The 21,909-nt window shown below is 36.6% G+C and overlaps 2 protein-coding genes across 4 annotated transcripts in view; one reads left to right on the top strand and one right to left on the bottom strand.

Moving 5' to 3' along the window:
- Positions 1 to 21,909, top strand: part of LOC105455525 (stromelysin-3-like) — a 223,223-nt gene that overhangs the window by 177,934 nt on the left and 23,380 nt on the right. For both annotated transcript variants that reach the window (XM_011698911.1, XM_011698912.1), the window contains exons 5-7: positions 2,710 to 2,856; positions 4,487 to 4,629; positions 13,478 to 13,636. In XM_011698911.1, coding sequence (XP_011697213.1) covers positions 2,710 to 2,856; positions 4,487 to 4,629; positions 13,478 to 13,636 — 449 coding nt within the window. The remainder of the gene's footprint in view (positions 1 to 2,709; positions 2,857 to 4,486; positions 4,630 to 13,477; positions 13,637 to 21,909) is intronic.
- The window catches only part of LOC105455524, a 3,580-nt gene continuing 1,156 nt past the window's right edge, over positions 19,486 to 21,909 (bottom strand). For both annotated transcript variants that reach the window (XM_011698909.1, XM_011698910.1), the window contains exons 2-3: positions 20,692 to 20,985; positions 19,486 to 20,370 (exon numbers count right to left, since the gene is read on the bottom strand). In XM_011698909.1, the coding sequence (XP_011697211.1) occupies positions 20,091 to 20,370; positions 20,692 to 20,985 (574 nt within the window). In that variant the 3' untranslated portion in view covers positions 19,486 to 20,090. The remainder of the gene's footprint in view (positions 20,371 to 20,691; positions 20,986 to 21,909) is intronic.

Here is a 21,909-nt window from a genome sequence, read left to right as displayed (position 1 = left end):
TATATAAAAGAATAAATATGGAAATTCGTTGTTAATAAATGTATGTCTTTTATTGTAATTGTTACTTATATTTTAAATAAATAATAGTGGCTTTTTTATTTTAATCAATATATTAATCAATAAAGTTAAACAAAAGATAAACAAGGCAGGCTAATTGACATTTGAAAAAGGGACTTTATTTGTCGAAATGTAAAAATTATTTATAATGAATCTGGAGAAAAAAAAGTAATTATGTATTGATCTGCAAAAGTTCGTTTTTACTAATGTAAATTTAATAGCAACATATATATCGTAACAATATTATAGAATTACTTATAGGAAAAAAGTAGGAAAATATAACAAGATAACACTCGATAATACGCGCGCCACATTACTAATTTGGCAATGTGATCCAAAATTTTATTGTCATAGATGAAGAGAGAAAGAAAGAGTGAAAAGAGAGAGAGAGAGAGAGAGAGAGAGAGAGAGAGAGAGAGAGAGAGAAGATACTTTTAATTAATTTATGTCGCGGCGTTTTTATTAACTTATGCCGAAAGTGCTCATGTTATTTTGCGTATTTGAAGTACGTGTTTCTCGACGATGAAAAAAAAAGAGAAAAAAAAAGAGAAGATTTGGTCCATCTCTCGGAGTCGCGAAACTTTTCGTATCTTCCGTGCGCCGAACCTCGCGGCCGCCGCGCCGCAAGAAACTTGAGACACGTTTTACTCGCGACCTCGTGTAAATAACAGCGAGCCCGCCGGAAGCGAGACAGCGGTTTCTTGTGCGTGAAGCATAATTACGAAGTTTCACGGAAGAACGACTTAAAACGAAAGAATTGTGATAGCGATAATAGGCCGGGATAAAAGACTTTTGCCTTTAGCGAGAATTTTAATTGCTTCCAGATTTTATGGATATAAGCAATTTATGTTTGTGTTAATAAATTATATAGGGCGCTTTCCATTTAGAACACAAGTCGACACAAAAATCATTTTATATTTTTTTTAATACTTAATGACGTTAACAAAGACAGAATAACATTTGTGTCGACTTGTGTCGCTAAATGGAAAGCGCACGTGATATGATATTTTTGGTAAGAAACATTTTAAAAGAGAAGTATATGAAATATACATACAATTTTGTTTCGGTCAAACCTGGCTGAAAATAAAATCTTCTAAGCGTTGAAGTAGCACTTGAGATTGAAATTAATAAATTAAACAGTAGACATTTTTTAATGGATAATTATTAAATCAGGATAATTAAAATCGCATATATGGTAATTAAGCAAGATAGAAAATTTTTACAAAGAAAGCTGGATATGTCAGATCAACAAGTCCTTTAAGGGGGGAGCCTGGTTTAGCACGCTGAAGAATTAGGAAATCTTTGGAATTTTTTTTAGGAAACTATACAACCAATCCTTTTGAACTTTATAGGGCAATTTCTTATACTATTAAACTAACAAAAAAATATTTTTTTGCCAGAAAAATGTATTTATTATGCAAGTAATAGTAACTTTTATTCGGCGCGTCGGCGGTGATGGTGTTTGGCAGCGTGCAATGTAGTCGCTTGTCTGAAATAAAAAATCCAAAAAAATTATTGTTTATAAAGAGTTTACGCATTATCTGAACCTATTTTTAAAGAAAATAAAACAAAAAATTGTTCGTGTTTATTATGCAATAAAAATTATTTAATTAAATAATATTATTATAAACTGTGGTTCAAGTTATTAGGGAAGTATTTGTGCAGATGTGTGCAAAGGTTCAAGTCAATCGGATGAATAGTTTTTGAGTTATCTTGCACGCCGCCAAACATCATTACCGCCAAATAAATATTATTATTACTTGCATAATAAATACTTTTTTCTGACAACAAAATTTTTTCTTATTAGTTCAATAGTATAAGAAATTATAATAAAATTCAAAAGGATTAGTTGAATAGTTTCCTAAAAAAAAATTCCAAAAAAGTCACCTAATTTTTTAGCGTGCTAAACCCTAAAGGCTCCCCCCTTAAAGCGATATAAACTATGCTTTCTCTCTCTCTCTCTCTCTCTCTTTCTCTCTCTCTTTCTTTCTCTCTCTTTCTTTTATTTAAATTATCGCACATAAAATTAAAATTTGTTAAATGATTATTTTATCTCAGGCAACATGCATTGATTCATATATGTTTTACATATGTTCCTTAAATGTCTAACGCAATTATAAATGGTTATAAAACATTTTTTAAATACTTTCTAAATATTGAATGTTTTACAACTGTTTAGAAAGCGTAGGTAAAGCCAATGAGCGCTTGGGGATATTATGTAACATACATATATAAATTGAAATACATACGTGTTACCGCCGTAATGTAAAGTCAAACAGACAATTCAAATTACTGTTTAATTAATCTAAAGCGATTATCCGGGCCATTATTCCGATCATTGATCAAACTTAATGTTGACGCGGCTCTAAAATATTGCCTGCGAGCGCGACGCATTTCTGTCGTTCTTACACGCGACGGGCTCGCGTATTTCCAGGTAATCGGTAATAGGCAAATACTTGAGCCGCATGGGCACAATCGATCACAGGCGAAGTTTATTTAGCGTTTATCGGAGCCGGGCGGGATCGTCTTGGCGAGCGCTGCGCAAATATTTGCCGTTTATATGTCGCCGCGCGCTTGCCCTACGCGTCGTCGTAGTGCCCGATCGATCGATCGATCTCTCACACGGGAATATTCCCTTCGCTCTTCTTGCAGCCTGAGAACCGAGCAGCCGAGCGGTCTCGACACGGGCGGGGTTCGGCTGGAGCTGAGTAAGGCCCTCGGTCTCTGGGCCAGGAATTCGAAGCTCACCTTCCAGGAGATCAACAGCGACCGCGCCGATATTCTGGTCTACTTCCACCGGTAAGGTTTGACTTCAATTGAAATCTCAATCAACTTAACGGTCTACTTCCTGACGTACATATGTACGTACAGTGGCTGCTAAAAATTTCCGGCCGAGTAATTTCACTGCATTGGAAATATTAAATAGGAGAGACCGGGGCTGGTTGATACAGTTTTTTTAATGATTTTTTCACATGTAACTAATATAAATGAAATAAATACCGTAAAGATATTTTTCAATAGTTACATGCTTCAATAACAGAGAAATTATTTTTATAATTTAAAAATATAATTAATTTTGTTGTATTAATGGAAAATGTAAAATGATGCAACTTGTAACAATTGGCCCCATATGCGGGGTCAATTGTTACAATTACTGGAATTAGTCGTTACACATCCAGATTTCAAAATATAACGCATTTAATTAGAGGAAATAAAAAAAATTGTGCATAACATAACTTTGTTTATAATTTTCAAATAAAATATGCACATTAATGTAACACTAATGATATATAAACATAAATATTTATCAGTCTTTCTCTTACATAAATCACAGTGGAAAAAAATATAAATATAAAATTGCACTAAGGAAAGACTACAGAAATCTAACATTATTTTAAATTTGTATGGGTTGAAAACAAAAATAAATACTGTAACAACATACCCCGTCCTATAACCAGTCCCGACTTACCATATTTACATATTTTAATTGTTACATAAGCGAAAAATAATATAACTGTTAATATAATTGTAAGTTATTACTCTTAAAGTAAATATTCTAAAAAAATAGTGGAGCTAATGTAATAAACAGATTTATAAATATAACATTTAATATATCACTGATTTATTTTACTTTTGGCTATCAAAAACTGAAATTATTTTTTATTTCTGAAAATATGCCATTTAGTTCAAAATATCTTATTGCAGCATGACTGCAATGTTTTTACGGAAATATTATATTTTTTATATATAATATTACCGTTTGTCATTTTGCAGCAATTTTGAATGTATAAACGTGCCCCGGTCTCCCTTATATATTGTATCATGTATATAAAGAATTTTAATATCTTCAAATACAAATAAGCATGAAATCCGCCATGTTAATACAATTAAGAATTTATAACATGTATTTTTGAAAAGATGTCGTATAATTATGGGTTGGCTGAAATCTTTTGACAGCCACCGTATTTTGAACGAGTGAAATTATTTCAACGCTAAAAACGTGCATAGGAATATAATATTTCATAACAAATACTATGCTATTGAGTAAAATTAGGATCAATTAAACTATAATAACATTGTTATTATAGTAATACAAATTAACAATAATTATTAAAATATTTATAACAATATATAAATTAACGGATTTTGATTTTTGACGGAAGCTTTAATATAGCTTTTGAGCACGTTCAAATTTCAGCGTTCTAATACTTTTAGAAATTCTTGCTGCACCACACCGACAACATTCGAAACTGTTTGCGTGCACTGTATACGTGACAAAATAATAACATGACGTGATATTACATGTAACTGTGTAGAATCGCAAATTCGCGATGGAGCATTAAGCTCGATGGCGACTGATGATTTTGTTTGACCGAGTGTCAAACAAATATATTCGCCAGATAATATTATTCGTTGCGCAATTGTACAGGGGTTATCACGGGGACGGATATCCGTTCGATGGCAGAGGTCAGATCCTGGCGCACGCGTTCTTCCCGGGCAAGGATCGCGGCGGAGATGCTCACTTCGACGAGGAGGAGATATGGCTACTAGAGGACGAGAGCAACGAGGAGGGTAAGCGAATCGAAATTTTTTTCGGTGTGATCTCTGCTACAAATTATTCTGCAGATCTCTCGCGTGAGCGATTGGCACGCGTGAATTCAGATGAAACAGATGTAAAGATGACGAACGATGAGAGAAAAGAGGTCGTACACGTAAAACTGGGTTTTTCCCAATAAATACTATTTACTCCAATTCTTCGCGTAGCGAGTGAGCTTATTTACACGAATTTTTCCTCGAGGTGTGTCTCTGCTCGAATTGTTCGAAAAGGCTGGACTTTTCCGGGCGTTGCGAGTCGATCAAACATCGGTTTGGCCAATATATATTTGTATGAACATTTGAACTCGTGAAGTTCGCGCAAATGTTTTCCAAACACATCGAATTCCTCATCCGGCATCTCGCCGCCGTCGTTGCCGTCGCGCCTTAAACTTTCGCGCAATCATCCAAGCCGTCCGGCGTTTTGGTGGCGCGCCAACTCGGTCATCCGATGCAAGAGGTGCGGTCACGCCTGTGTGGAAAAAGGCGGCTCCGTATAGCTCGAGGAAGCTATCGGTCCTTTTGATTCTATCGAGGCAGAGGCGTTATATCGTCGGATCGATATAAAACGCCGGACGTACGGACGTTTCATATATATAAAGGTATTCACGAGCGGCACGCGTTCCTTATATGTGGTGGCGTATATTCGAGGAATTGTTTGTTAGCTTCCTCTATATCGACTCCCGATGTGCTTTTCTACCTTTTTTTTAATGCAGTAAGAACGGCTTTGCCTGGAACTTTTCAAGCACATGCATGTGATACGTTTGCCAATATTAATTATTTACAGCGCGGCTTCGTATTCGGCAAATTCGATTGCGGCAATATATTTCCCTCCTTTTGTCCGAAGCCAACGCAAAATTTAGACTGCGAATTTTTCAATTAACATTATATTACCAAATCATTGAAATGTGTTTGCCAATTAAATGGACGCGATTGTTCAATTATTTTTACTCGGGTTCCTCATATAAATAAAAGTTTCTCTTTATGCAACATTTATTACGACATTCATGTGCAGCTGGTCAAATTTAATACGAATTTTACAAAAAATATTTTGTGAAGTAATTTCTCTGAAAATTGTTGAAGTCGGATTGTTGCTTTAACGTTTTCGAAGAACTTTTATACACAATATGGACGTTTACACATAAATTACTTACAAATGATATAATAGTTTAAAAATAATAATAATTTAAAAAAATGTAAATGATGTAAGAGCACGCGGTGCCTAGCTGATACCTGCAGCTTTCCTCTCCTGCAGTGAATCGCGAACGCTTAAAAACATCATTTTCTTTGGTCGCGCTTCCATGTGTCAATTGGGGCGACATAGTTAGCGACAATCCCTGACAAAAGTCAAGTCAGCAAGAAAGTGCATACTCGGATAGAGACAGACAACCTGTTGAAATGATTAACAGCGTTACCTTAACAGGTCGGCAACCGCGCGCGTGCGTTTAATTAGTGCACAATCGAGGCGACGTGGCGACACGTCGCAGACGAAGACCGAGAGAGAGAGAGAGAGAGAGAGAGAGGGGGGGGGATAGGAAGAGGGAGAGAAAACCGATTTCTCGGCTCGAGTCACGAGGATCCATCCACTGCGTCCCCCGAGCTTCCATCAAGATTGCTTAATTGCGTAATTCGCATCGCGAATCACTCCGTGATTACGACCTCGTAATTGCAACAGTTATAAGCCAAGCGACGTGCCACAGCGCAATAGTTAAAGCTGCCGACTGTCTCTGGCCGTCAAAGTGCTGCAACCTTGCGCATTCGCTTCGATATTCTCTGTGATGTATCCTGCTGATACTAGCGATTTCTCATTTACAATACAAATACAGCGCTTCTATTTTTCAATCGGCTTATATTGTACTTAATAAGTAAAGTGTATTACATACTTTATATTGTATACTTAATAAGTAAAGTGTATTACATACTTTTACGTGATGTCATTTCATTAATCGATATTACGTACGTAATATATAGCCACTGAAATATTAATGATGTTATTAAAAGCTAAATACGTTCTTTTATCAATTAGATTTTATCATTTATCATTTATTTTATCATTAGGTTATTATTGTACATCTAATTATTTTTATACATACAGGTTGTATCGCAGAAAAATTTAGGGTTGGAAAGTAAGTAATGTTGTTATTTTCGTTATTTTTCTTCAAAAACAATCGTTATTTTTTTTTATCTGTAACGGTAATGTATAGTTACATTTTTACAGTAACGGTAACAAATTTGCCATTACTTTTTTATACTTTTATTTTATCATACAATATATTTTTAATTTAGTTTTTGTAAAATATTTTGTACTCTTAGGCTGCATTCTCATAGTCACTGTCAGTATTGAAAATCTATAATTCACATTACATGTATATTATAGATTTTCAGTGAATGATTAACAGTGAATATTGGAATGCACTCTTAATAATGACATAATGTTTAAAAAAAATTACAATAAAAGTAAATTTAATCTAACTTTTTATAAGAATAAATAATATAAAGAAAAACTTAATTATTTTATATATATACCAATTAGTTTTAAAGAATTTCAATTTTTAATATTCATTATTACATTTAATAAATGATTATATAAATAACGTAAATTTGAAATCTAATTGAACTTATTTTAGTATTACAAAAAAGTAAATCACTTCTTTTCAAGTAATGGTTACTTTTTAAAATCACTAACCTATAATAATAATGGATTACTTTTTATAAAATATAACGGTAACGATAACATGTTACTTTTTAAAGGTAATCCTGGAAAAATTATTTTAAAAGGATTATTATATTTTACTGCAGACACCTTTCGTCAGACAATAATTAATTTGGCAATTTTCCTTTTTTGTAGAAAATTATACATGTTGGATTACCTTTTACGGACACGTATTAATTAATTAACACGGGAGCTCTAAAGTGCTCGATTTATTGTTCGGTGTTAAAATAGGGAACTTTTGTTCCCGGTCGCAACCGTTTAATTATTTCTCATTTCCGCTGAGTAAGTTTTATTCCGTTGATTTATTACCGGGACGAGTAATTAGCAGAGAATAATTAGAGACAATTTGTATACGGCGGTTGACAATTTTATCGTGGCGGGGAAGAAGACGGCGGTGAAGTATCTTGGTCGATAAGCTCGCCCTCCCCCTCCCTCCGAACCCTTCCCCGCTGTGTGCAAATCGACCGCTGTGCAACAAAAGTCCGTCATCTTCTGCCGTCTCGCGAACGTTTCTACGTCGTCGTTGCAATGTCGTTCTGCATAATACGTTTCCGCACTTTCTTCGCGCACTTTCTATGTGTACTCTCTCTACCTGGGGATTTCAAGCAACGGAGAAATGAACACCGCGAAATACAATTCGAAGTAGCAGCTTTCCCCTCCCCCTACCCCCGCCCCGACAAGAACTAATTTGCTCGGGCAAATCCGCTTTGCAAAAATAAAACTGCCTGCAACGCGAAAAGTTAGTTGCAACGAAGAATGAGAAGTCTTGAGGAGCCTTCCCGACTTTTCGCAATTCACAAAAGCGTGATTCATAAGAATTGTAACTGTCGAGCTTATAATTTTGCATTTCAACCTATCGCTTAAACAAACACTGAATGTTTTTCCAAGAAACGGCAAATGGATGATGAATACCTATATGTTTGCGAAATGATCAGAGTTCATCATTTCTCTTCGGTCAATTTCAAATGGGGATTTCTCTGCACGAAATCTTACGGAATAACGGAAAAATCTCGACAAAATTTTGACTGTCGAAAGATCGGCGGAAAGATTGGCATAAATCAGAAATACTCGGAAACGGAGCTATTGTGATATTAATAATATTTAATATTTTAAATATTATTTAAATTCAAGTGCATGCGCAATAAAATTATTATTATTATTATTATTATTATTATTATTATTATTATTATATGACTGTAAGATTTCTTCGACGTTAAAAAGAAGAGGCGAGAAAAGTGTTTTTTGATTGAAAAGTTCAAAGCTTTATCTAAACGCAAATTTTTCCCTCGTTAACAGAGGATCCCCTTGGCCGCGAACACTTGAAACTCTCGTGTTAACTAGCGCGTTAAGCGCTTAACGCGGTTAAAGTTCATTTTAACGTGTTCCCCATGGCCACGCTAGCCGGGGAATTTTCTCTCGGCGAAACTTTAATCGAAACTCTTAATAACAACATCGTTGGCCTTATCGCCGGCGGTGATAGCGGGCGCGCGTCCGCCCCTCCTCCTCCTGTGTAATCCTCCGCCCGGTGTTTCCTTGCAAGCGCGGCTCCTTGCACTTGGCAAAGCCGCGGGGTTAATTTTCTCGTTCTCCCAGCACGAGGGGAGAGGCTGATTTAATCACCGTCACGTCTCGGCTATTAATTAGCCGTAGGTATTAATTAATCGGACTATTGTTCCGCTATCGGAAATCGGGCGTTCGCTTCGGCACAATTACGCCGGTAGATTATTATTTGGGCCCCACGAACTCGCCCAACGTTCCGATCCCGCGATCGGCATCGTTAATATTGCGCCGACTTAGTTCGCGGGCGCAGCCGGTCGCATTCATAGTGCACATTAGCATAATTATGGCCGTACGTTACTGCGACACCGCAGGAGTCTCTCTCTCTCTCTCTCTCTCTTTCTCTCTCTCTTTGCCATTATCATCTGCTACATGCGTATTAAAATAGTTAATTTCAATGGCCGAGTTAGCAACGAGGTGTCATGACTACAATTTAATTCTTTTGTCCGGACATACGATGATAATAGATAAAAATGTTTAATGTCAGAAAATACATCTGTTTTTGTAAATAATAAGTAAAAAATATTGTATGTATACAAGCGAACACAGATAGCTAAGAATAATATTTTACATGTACATTTAAATTCAGTCAATCCTGAAGTTTCTTACAGAAGATTTTGATTTTGCTTACTAAAAATACTCAAAAAGTCGAATAATAAAGAATATTATTATTATAATTAAAAAGAATAAAAGAAATCAGAATTTTAGTCGAGGAGGTAGAGGTAAAAAGAATAAAAAAAATCAGAATTTTAGTCGAGAAGGTAAGTGATAATTTGTTTTTGAAAGCACGAAAAAAAGTTAAAAGAAAATGACGGTGATTCTGGCACGTATGCAAGTTCATGATAAACGACGAGTTTGATTTCGGTAAGATAGTTACTTGGAGTTGGTTTTCTCGTTAACCGTGCCAGAGGAGCCCTTTTGCGGTATCGATGTACCGCTAAAAGAATTAAAGCCCCGTCGGTCGGCCGCGTGGGAGCGGATGTTTCGGAGCAAAAAGAACTAAAATCTCGGAGCACGCTCGCGTTTTGCTGAAAGAAATTAAGCTCCCCCACGATCTTCGCTTTTTGCATGCATTCCCTTCGCTTCTCTTCCTCCGCCCCTCTCTCTCTCTCTCTCTCTCTCTCTCTCTCTCTCTCTTTCGCTCTCTTTTTATCTCCAGGAGATTCCGAGTTCGTGAGATTCACGAGAGCTACGAAAAATTCTGTAAAATCCACAGGCGTGCTCTCAGCGCGTTGTAATTACTGGAAGTAAAATCGAAACACACCCTAAGAGAATTAAAGTGGTCGCGAGAATAGAGGAAAAACGTTTATGGCGGGAAAATGAAATCAAGCCGCGATCGAAACGATTAGCACAACACATTCGGTCCAATTGCCGTTATAGCGATCTCCCGAAAAGCGAACTAACTCTCTCGCTCGGTACATTCTATTATACCGCAATGTGATTCACAAAACCGTCGCGTCTCAGTTTCTCGCTATTTGCGAAGATACAGTGCGACAGAATTCGCTCGTGACATCAGCGACGCGACATTAGCAATTCATAACTGACATAACTGCGGTTGGACGTTGCTCGCAAATCGGTTACATTTGTTCTCCTGAACATGTATCGTCCTCTCCCTCTCTCTCTCTCTCTCTCTCTCTCTCTCTCTCTCTCTCTCTCTGTTCAAACAGGGTTAATTTAAAGCGACGGCTGTTTCGCCATTAATTGCGTTTGCCTAACGAGAATTATTAACCGTTGGCTTGTAGCGCGATATCGCTTACGACGATCATTTAAGCTAATGGTTTTCGAGTGTTCGCACATCGGTCAGAGTTGAAGATCCACGATGAGGAGTGGCAAATCAAGAATAAGTGAGAAACATCTGTCTGAAATGCTGACGTGATGATCTTTTCATATAAAGAATTTTTATTTTCTTAAAGACATCCTTCTCTTTTTATACAAATAATATGTATTATATATAAAATACACGAGGATATGATTACTGTTTCTTTTTTGTAGTGCTTTTACTCGCAGTTTCTTCTCAATTAACTATAACAATATACTATATCGTGGTAAAGTAAATATCGTATAAAATAATTTCTCACACACGTTTAGAAGTTAGCGCGACACGGAAGTCCCGTTGTCTCGTCTTTAGTCACGTCTCTCTGCTCGTTTAACTCGCGCGAGAGACGAATACGTGGCGTGACCCAAGAAGAGGCGACCATATCTCTCCTTGGAATATAACGAAAGTTTCCCCGTTGCGCCGTAACGTATACTCGTCACGCCAGTAATATTTCTGTATTCAGCGAAAACCGCCCCTTGACGCGATCCCGGAGGTAATGCGCGTAAACGTAAACCAGATCGACGATAAATGATAAACGCGCGCGGCTTTTCGAGCGAGCGATTTTAACCCGGTTTTATCGCTTTGCGTTTCTCATAAGCTCGCGCGATAAAAACAGAAGATTACGAATGGGTATATCAGCAATTCGCAGACACCTTTAGACACGTTACGTACCTTTTACACCCTTATCGCTTTATGCTCTACAAGGTTTTACGTTCGAACGATCTTTAAATGAATAACGACACCTCAGGAGGTACGATAACTTTGAATCTTCAACTGGATCTGCAACAAATGCGTGAAACTTTTTAAAAAAATTGTATTAAAAATTGTTATAAATTTTGATTACTCTTAGGTATTCATAATTGTAAATAATTTTCAATCTTCGATTGAGAGCGTAATTAATTACTGATCTCTGCTTTATGGATCTGTATTTCAAAAATCTGTTATTATTGACGAAGATCTATTATTATTTATTTCTAATCTTTAATTACTAGCTTAAATAATCATAGATTTATTAAGTAACGCCATAATTAATTACGGCTTTTTTGTTTGATATTTTTTAATCTCAGAAGTAATTATTTAAAAAATACCTATACAAAATCATTTAATAATTTATTTAATAATTATATAAGAATACTATAACTGAATGACTATAACTAGTATATGTTTGAAGATGTGTTAGAAGAAGAAAACTTATTAATTATTTGTAAACAAAAAAAATATAAGTCAGACACGTTTTAAACTCTATAAAATATTATTCCGAGAAATCTAAGATTGTTGAAACAACAAGTAATTCATATTAAATTAGCGATTATAAATCCTTGTAAAAATTAAATATAAATTGACGAATAATCAGAAATTTATGAAACTGTTATTATGTTCGTAAAATAATTATTGATTATGAATAGATTTATTCATATTCGGCCTTAAATTTATTTGTTGACAACAAAGTATAGATTTACACTTAAATAGAATTCTGGTGGATCTTAAATATTTTGCTGAATTTTTAAATATACATATAATTTTTTATGGAATGTACACAGAAATTTTATATATTTTTACATAAATATATTTTGTAATCTCTTAGAGATTTTTTCTTTTGTAATGAAACGAGTTTTTATGAACAGTTTACACATCTTTTATGACGACTGAATTTTGTAAAAAATTTATAACTAGAGTTTTTTTTGCGAAATTTCAGTATCAGTTGATTAGTATACTGTGGATTTTTCTCGGCGATGCAAGCAACAATTCGCTGTACTATCAATTTTTCCGGCGACAGCAACCTTTCTCCCTCTCTCCCTCCCTTCGTCCCCTCTCCCCCTCGAATCGGCGATCACTTTACGATCCTAACCCATATCTGGAAAAGTAGTTCCTCGATGCGGGTCGAAATCGAATCGGAGCGAAGCGAAACGAAACGAAATGAAGGCGGAGATTCCGCGGTGGTGGCGGCAGCGGCGGCGGTGGCAATTCCCGATGCAATTGCCCGGAAAACTCGGCACGAGAACGCGAAAAAGTTTCGATACACTTTTCTCTAGCATGACTCGATGTCTTTGGCAATGATAAAAAAGATAGGGATATAGGTGTCAAGGATAAAACTATTTTGAGCATTTTTATAAAAAGACATTGCGTCCAAGTTGATTTTAAAATTTAAAATAATGCAACTCGGGATTGCATTAAATTGACGCGAATATCGTTGCTTGAATAATTTTACAAAGAACTATATCCGCAAATATATTATTTTCTCGAAAAATAAACAATATCTTTTTCTAGAAAATAGTAAAATAAAATATTAGCTTATAATAGAATTATATATTTTTATTAAGGAGTCACTATTTTATTTTTTATTCTTCAAAAATATACTCCAATTATGTTAATTTTATTCTTATAAGAAATTATTGCTTGCAAGTTGATTTTCAACTTGTTTGATAAATATATATTTTAAATAAAAAGAGTAATATATTAATATAAATAAAAATTATATTGTGCCATATATAATATGACAAGATATTAGATATTAACTGCTTTGTGTGATTTTGTTTTTTAATAAATTTAACGTTTTCCATCTATCGTTTTTGCCCTCGCAAAATCTTTGCTAAGTTACCATGTATAAAGAAGCTGTGGTTCTCGCGAATCTGTATGCGACTCTTATCTTGCAATACCCGTAAGTATTGCAGTTGACATAAACGCAAAGTGCAACGTAAAGCTAAGACGGTCTTGAATATATTTTCCTGTATTTCTTTCAGGCACCAGCCTGTTTGCGGTGGCCGCTCATGAATTCGGTCATTCCCTGGGACTGGCGCACAGCTCGGTCCAGGGTGCTCTTATGTATCCCTGGTACCAGGGACTGAGCCCCAACTACGAGCTGCCGGAGGACGACCGCCATGGGATTCAGCAGATGTACGGTAAGTCATTCTCTTTCGATGCGTTAATACTCGCGAGAGCGTTAAATAACACGCGATATTTAAATGTAATTATTTCCCCACGAATTGCTGAAGCGTATTTCTGCTTTATGCGAAATGGTAAAAAATAACATCAGTAATTTATATTAGCAATTGAACACGAATTAAAAATATTTAAATTGGTCGCGCATAAGATTATGGATTCAGAGACGAGAGAAGGTCGTTAGGACAAAATGTCATTGAAATAATTTTGTTTATAGTCTAGAGGTGTGCGAATAGTTTGAATTCGAATCGAATCGAATCGAATCACAGTAGATTTGATTCGAGTTCATTTTCGAATCTGCAAGATTCGAAATCGAATAGTTCGAGAATTTCGAATCAACAATGGTTCGATTTCGAATTGATCGCCTATTTTATTTGGTTCATTTATATCTCCCGCGCGAACAATTATTCTTATCTAATAAATAAGTATTTTTGATATATGTAATGTATTCATATAGATTAATAAAATATTTAAAAGCATTCCAACTATTCGTGTATACACATATTATAAATATTTTCTAATTCAAAATATCACATAAGATCATGATCCTTTATAATGAGATGTAAATCGAAAACATGTCTTCAGTTTGTTTAAATCATTGCATAAAATAATGTAATCATAAATTTTGATATTTGTTACGTTTAAATTAATATATAATGTTAATCTGGGAAAATTTGATTCAGATTTGATTCATATTCGAATTAAAGAGATCAGATTCGATTCGATTTCGGACATGTTATAAAAAATTCGATTTGATTCGATTTGGTCATGCAAATGCTTGATTCGCACACCTCTAATATAGTCTCGATTAAAATATTTAAATTATAAATTTAAAATTGAACGAGAGTGAAAATATGTGTTACAGTACATTGTATAACTAAATGCATTAATATATCGTCGTTAATTATTTAGTTTAGAAAAATGTAATCAGAGATCGGAGTTATTGAAAGTGTGATATAATATATAAGTATAATAAACTATATAACGAATTATAATGCTTGAAAAATATCGTTACGAGCTCATGAGAAGGATTTAGGTATATAAATTTTACTAGCCGTTAGCGGTTGCAAACCAGAGGGAAACGGAAACGGGAGCAGGAGTTAATTATCCCAATCCGCGCCGCGCGATTAACGTCCGTGACTCGTCCGCGGCTTCGCGTTCTTCGAATTTTCTTTCGTATTCACACGGCGTGAATCGGCGCGAGCGGGATGCGCGAGCGGTTTATCTCGATCGTAAAACTTTCGGTGAACAGGGGAATGTAGTACGAGGCGAGATTTATAGCGCGCGTTATCGCTGTGGGATCGCGTGGGCAGCGGTGGTGGCGGGTGGGGAGGGGAGGGGAGGGGAGGGTAGGGGAGGAGGGCGGGTGTGAGCACTGCTCGTGCAGTGTTTCAATTTCGAAATTTCGAGCACGCTGTCGGGGGCAACCACGAGGGCATTAAGGCGATACCGTTGCAGTCGGGTCGGCTCGTAACGCGCGACATAACGCGCCTGGCGTGTCGGCCGGCAATCGAGTTTATTAGAAAAGTTGTTTGCTCTTTATGGCGCGGCCGGCGAGCCGGCATGGGAGGGCACGTACAGGATAATTTTGGCGTAGGTAGGGCTTGTAATGGACGAAATAAATTCCCCGGTCAAGTTTCTCCAGCCGCTATTCTGCTTAAGAAAAAAAAGTATATTATATATATTTTTTATCTACAATTAAATAAATTTTCAGAGGTGTGTATTTAACTGAAAACGTGAATGCGAACGCATGTACACATCCTTTGAAAAAAATTTAATAAAATTTATTAAAGTTAAACAAATATATATATTATTCGAAATGTACACAGTGATATATTAAAATAAATTAGTTTTTTTAAAGCGAGTGCACGTGTAGTTGACAGTAACTTTGTTGATTTTGCTTATACACTAAAATTATACGCGAAATACGTTCGACACTGCATGGAGTTATCGCTTTACGTCCACCATTGTCGGAATCACCCCGTGTGATTTTGCCGCGCGCATAACGGAATCACAACTTGAGCATGTCGAAATTGCTTTAATCGCTCAGTCATGGGAAACAGCTTAGTTATATTCACCCGGCCAAACTGCGCGCGGAAATCTGCAGTCCGTTATACGGGGTGTGTCGAGAGTGTCGGCGATACATTCCGTTCACCTAGATATTCCAAATTGAACATTGCAAGAATAGCAGCGTCCCTGTTAAAATTATTCTCTTTTTTTTATCTTTCTTAGCGAGAATTTTTATCCTTGAATTGTGAAATATGCGACACAGTTTGAAGCCGAATGAAAAGAGCGGAGGGTAGGTCGAGGTTGAGTCGAGACACCCTCTGGCTCTTTAATCGAGATTACGGGCGCCGCGCCAGTGCAACATCGGAAATTTGAATTTCGGGCAAGGATCTATATCTCCCAGTACAGTCTCGCAGTAGATAGGGCACTTTATAGTCCGGCGACGAGGGTGAAGTTGGCCTTTCAGTAGCGAACTCGTTCGATAGTCAGCCGCTGCAACAGCGATAGCGCAGTTGCGCACGTACGCCGAATATTTCGACGCGAGCAGCCCCCGCGGCGTTTAATGGCGCGCACCTGTGAGAAAATGCGTGAAAATGCTGAAAAATGTAGGGGGACGCTCGAAAGCGCGTGAAAACGAAAAGTAAACGCGCGAAAAGGGCCCATTGTTCAGGTATTCTCTTTGCGTTACAGAATAAATAATAACCGCGGAGGAAGTTCTTTTGTTCTCGCGAGTTTTTCGCGTTTTATTCCAAATTCAAGGTGTGCCAGGCCAGTCTTATTATCCTCACTAAATTCCAAAGGTTTATATCATCGAGGTATTATCGAGCGAATTAATATGTTGAATAAAATAAAAATTCCTTGTTTATCTGTCAATATCGAAGTCCGGTGTAATATAAAAGCAGAGAAAACGTAAAAATTTTCCTCCGTGTGACATATACGTCCTAACTTTTCGCGGTGCTGCGAGTTTAAAGCTGCCACTAAGGGCAATAAAAATGATACATCACATCGCTGGTATGAAACTGTCGGTGGGACGGCACGAACGAGTTTCCGGCTTGTTGCGACGTTTGAAACAGAGAGAAGCTTTCGATTCGCTGTCTTTACGTGGCTGACTTTATGACGCAATGTTGTGTAAAAAGAAGAATGCAGATTTGTTGTATGTGCGGTGAAACATGCACGACGTCTCCTTGTGTGGCCGAATTGGCGCGCGCGTTTCCCGTCTCTTTGTGAAATAAATCTCCCAAGAGGTTTTATATACGATTTTCTAAATCTTATCCTTTTCCTTTGAGCTCGCATTATTACTTATATTATCCGCGGCATCGGATTCCTCCGATTCTTCCTGAACTTCCAAATGTAATCCGGAGCGCCAATTTCGCTTGCTTAGTTTTATTCCCGAATAAATATCATTGCCAATAAATTATAATCTTAAGCTATATAAATCATTATTGCTCTTATAATTAAACAGTATTTAAAGAATTCTATGTTTATCATAGTCATACGTGTCTTCATTTTTTATAATTGCACTAATAAATGCGTATAATCATCTTTAATTATACGTTAGATGTAAAAATTAATTTAACCCCGTCACAATAATCCATATAAATAATTCTTTCATTCCAAAATTACCGTCGTTTCCTCAAAAAAAGGATCAACATCTTGATTGGTTTCCATCTTCTCCGAAGACAACGAATGGCGCGTGAGAATTATCGTGGCGCGATAGGGCACATCATCGCACGTACCTACGTATATCCTATCTCCGGCTGCATGCGAGACTGCATCTCGCACGATGATGTGCACTGTCGCTCTCGTTACGGGCCGTCCGCTCTTTTCGGCTACGTGGAGGCCAGGGATGAAATGAAACGTGAATAAAATATAAAGAATGACCGGGCTCGCGCGCGCGCGCAATACTCGTCCCTCCCCCCTTCGCCATCATCCCGCCACGGGTATACGGGCGTATACCACACCCGGGGGATGGTGATTTAGTGTACTGCGGCAGAGCTTTGCTCCGGGGGGGAGGGGAGGGGGTGGTGGTTCTCCGGGGGATCGCGAATGCATTTCGATCCTCTTGCGCTCTCGCTGCCCGCCTGTGCCTCCTCTGCCTGCACCGCCTGTTATTCTCGTTTTCCATCTGTCTATCAGCGTTATCCTCTCCGCCTTGATCTTCCCGCGCGTTCGCTTCACTCGCTTGTTTCGTGCTGCGCTGCCGGAGAAATTCCATACAAGAGGCGAGCTAAACGGCAATTTTTACTTAACGTTCGAGAAACGTTTACTTTAGTATCACACAAACTAAAAAGTTTCATATTAATCTATCTCCTTCCCGAGATAATAGCTTTCTATGGTAGACGCGACGATACTGAGGAAAATTATTATCTAAATTTATTTGAAGTTATAAAGGATAAAGTTATAACTTATTAATTATCGCGATGCTAATATTATTTTAATTAAAAAAAAATTTATAGTCTTCTTTGAGTTTAATTTAATTTTAATTTAAAAACTTCAATTATTACCTTTAAATTAATAATATTTTGATTTAAAACAATTCTTAACGATCCATAGAGATTATATATATTACTATCTTCTTATTAATTAATAATAATTCAGATATGGATTATATTACTATCATTTTAATTTTTCTATAATCGGTATTTTATTATCGTTTAATTAAGTAGGTTTATTCAAAAATACTGCACGTAACGAATAAAACGATTCCACCGCTGCTTTCGTCCCTTATAGTGGGTCTCGCTAGCGCATCGTTCTTCGTTTTTCGCCTGGCGCCCTCCCATTTCTAGTTTACCCCGTTTCGTCCCGTACATTTTGTCCCGATTGCTGTCGGTGGTAAACGTATTACGCGCGCCGCATACCACTGTCACAGGCAGGAGGGAGTCACGCGAATGCGAACGAGGACTCGCGCATTTGTCTTCTCTGAAAGGATCCACCATCCGACGGAACGCATTTGCTTTTGCCGCGGCGCGTTTCTCTGCTCGTACAGTCGCATTGTCGAATGCAAACAGCGCGACAGCGGAAATCAGCTTAGTCTCATTCGCCATAATAGAGAAAGGGAAAACGGATCTTATTCGCGGCGTAATTGCGGTACTTCCGCTACCGTTTGGATGTCCCGTTTTGCTATTTGTTCGCGGCTACATAAATCGAGAATGAGCCCGAGAATCAGATACAAAATAGAAAAACGCTTATGTTATTTATTTCAATAAATTATATTGTTATTTAACGTTTAAAAGGCTTAAGCGGCGATAGAGATGTCTGTAAAGAGTAACCCAAAAAAAGGTGGTTCTTTCGCCCGTTTTTCGGGGCCCTCGATTTTGGAACTGCAGGATTTTGTGCTAAATGGCACCTTATAATGAAATATTAATTACAGATCGAGAAGTTTCAGGTTGAGGTGACAATCGTTATCACAGCTGGAAGGGGATCACTTATTACGTCTCTTTACGCAAAAACTCGATCTTTTACATCCAAAACGAGCGTCATTTGTGTAAAATTGCGATCCTTCATCAATTGGATCAACCTTTTTCTAAAATATCGAACCTTGCAGACCTGTGATAATTCCATAATGAACTTTGATTTCATTCCCCCCCTCTCCTCCAGCTTTGATAACAATTGTCACCTCAACTTGAAACTTCTCTATAATTAATGTCTCATTATAAGGTATCATTTGACACACAGTTCGGTCTAAAAAACGGGCGATTGTTTGGGTTACTCTTTAAAGGATTAATCATTATAAAGTTTTAAATTATTTTAGAAGAAGGAATTCCATTTTAGTCGTAAACAGTTAAAGTGATATATTAAAAGATATTGTAAAATATTTTATTATTCATAAGAGTTTTTTTATTAAACAATTAATAAGGGGGAAGAGAGTCAAATATAGCCGAGGTTAGATATTGGTTATCCAATAACATTCTTAATTTTCAAATCTTTTAAGTTTCATCTATCGTAAACCGCACGCCGACTATCGGTCTTTAAGAGAACGCAGTCATAATTTATAGTTGAAATAATATTATACATATATCTATTGAATGATTGATTTTCGATTCGATGATGACGCTGACAAGCAATGTTAAAACACTGTAAAGAATGACGCTTATCAGCATCATTATTGAATCGAAGATTAATTTAATAAATATGTAATATTATTTCAGCTTTAAGTTATGACTGCATTCTTAAAGACCGACAGTAATCGGCGCGCGGTTTACAATAGCTTTATAAAAGATTTGAAACTTAAGAGTATTATTGGGTAACCAAATCTCGATCGTATTTGGTTCTATTCGCCTTCATTAGTTGTTGTATACGCATATAACGACCTTGTATTGAAATTGCTTTTTATTAATTTCACGTGATAATCTTGAATACTTACAAAGGTTAGATTAAAAAAAATGTTTTGCCGCATTATTTACAAATTTATAAGCTTAAAGGAAGGCATTGGCGAAGGCTCTTTCGCGTTTTCAGAGCATTCTTGAGTTTCTGAATGGTCACACTGAGCTGGCGAACGTGCGCCTGCAGATGCTTTATCTTATCGTTGTCCTCCTTCAGCTCCTCCATCGCTACCTCCCAAACGATCTTCGCCTCCTCCGGCACTTTCCAGATCTCGTCCCAGTTGACGTTCTTGAGGTAGCGCACGTACTTGATCGGTGGCATTTCCTTCATCTCCTCCTTCGACAACATGTGAACGCGCCGACCCCTTGAAAAAGAGAGCAACGCGCACATCGTACGGGTCGCATCGGAAAATCTTAAGGTTTTACACGACACGATCGGTGCCAGAGATTGCAGTCATCGATTGCTTATTCAATTTCGGGAGATTAATTAATTAAACGCGAATCACGATTCTGCAAATTTTTCTGCGTGTTTTTTTTCGGCGAAGCTTCAATTGAAGTACAGAGATTCAAGATATGTGTGTTTTAAGTATAGAAAATTCTAAGGGAAAACTATTGATTTAAATTGTCAATCGATCGCCTTTTTATTTCTGACGAACATTCTTTATTCTGATTAATTATCTTCTCACCTCGTAATGGTCGGTCTCTTGATCGACGACGGTAACGAACGTAATAACGATGATCGCCGGACTTCCGGTTCTCTCTGCGGTGACAATCGATCCGTTCCTGTGGCTTTCGCGATCGATCCGAAGGAAGTTGGCGCCAGTTCCGAAGTCGGAACGGCATTGTCCACCAAAATCAAGCCTGAGGAGCAAGCTTGCGAGAAATGACGCGAGCACAACGACAATTGAGCGAGTACGTCCCCGTTGGCCTCGCCAATCGCGTTCAACCACTTCTTCCAGCAATCCTCGTCCTCAGGAAATCTGAGGATCGGAGAGTGATTAATATAGAAACTACTTCGTGTTTCTTTATTTTTTTATTTTCATATTAAAATTAGATTATTTTATTTTAGATGTGTAATTTTTATAAAAATTCTTGGAAAAAATAAAAGATTCCAAGAGATTTCTAATTCAAAATTTATAATTTTGTTTAAGTTTAATTTATTTAATTAATTAATCTTTTTGGATATTTTATGGCTATCCATAAATGCATGTATAAATGGCTCTCTGTTTATACATTTGAAATCAAAATCAACTTCTTCCTCTCTCTCTTTCTCTCTCTCTCTCTCTCTCTCTCTCTCTCTTTCATTCTTAAGTTCGTGTTCGTTGTTCTTTTTTTCAGCGTCTTTAGCTCTCTCTATATATGACATTACGATTTAATGATTCTGCGCTTAACTTTATGAACGAGGAAAAATTTATAAACTATCAACAATTATATATTTACATTTTAATATTTAGAAAATGGAAATTACGAAACAATTAGAATAAGATTTATATTAATTAATTAAACAATTAAAACATATTTTTATTAAAAGAAATGGATTTCATGGCCCAACAATAAATTCTTGATTGAATTAAATTCGATGTTTGAATGATTTCAATCAAATTACAATTAATTTAATCAATAATAAATTTATGCATCAGAATTGTTTGCTGCAGAATTTCTACAATTCCTTACTTTTAATTGCATCTTTAAGTCTTATATATTTATATTAAACAGGAAAGAGAATTATAATTCTGTCTATGTTAATAAAATAGTATAGGTGCTGTTTAAGAGGATGCTAAAGCCATCTGTTTTATCGACAAAAATACTATTTTTGTTGGATACAAAATACTTTGTATTAATCGCATAGAATAAAATTTCCTTTTCCACGATTAAAACACACATGCTAATGCATCTGGCTCTGG

This window comes from Wasmannia auropunctata, unplaced genomic scaffold (genome assembly GCF_000956235.1).
Source record: "Wasmannia auropunctata unplaced genomic scaffold, wasmannia.A_1.0 LD335900.1, whole genome shotgun sequence".
Taxonomy (NCBI): domain Eukaryota; kingdom Metazoa; phylum Arthropoda; class Insecta; order Hymenoptera; family Formicidae; genus Wasmannia; species Wasmannia auropunctata.
The sequence above is the reverse complement of the archived record's forward strand: the minus strand, read 5'-3'. Positions and strand labels throughout refer to the sequence as shown.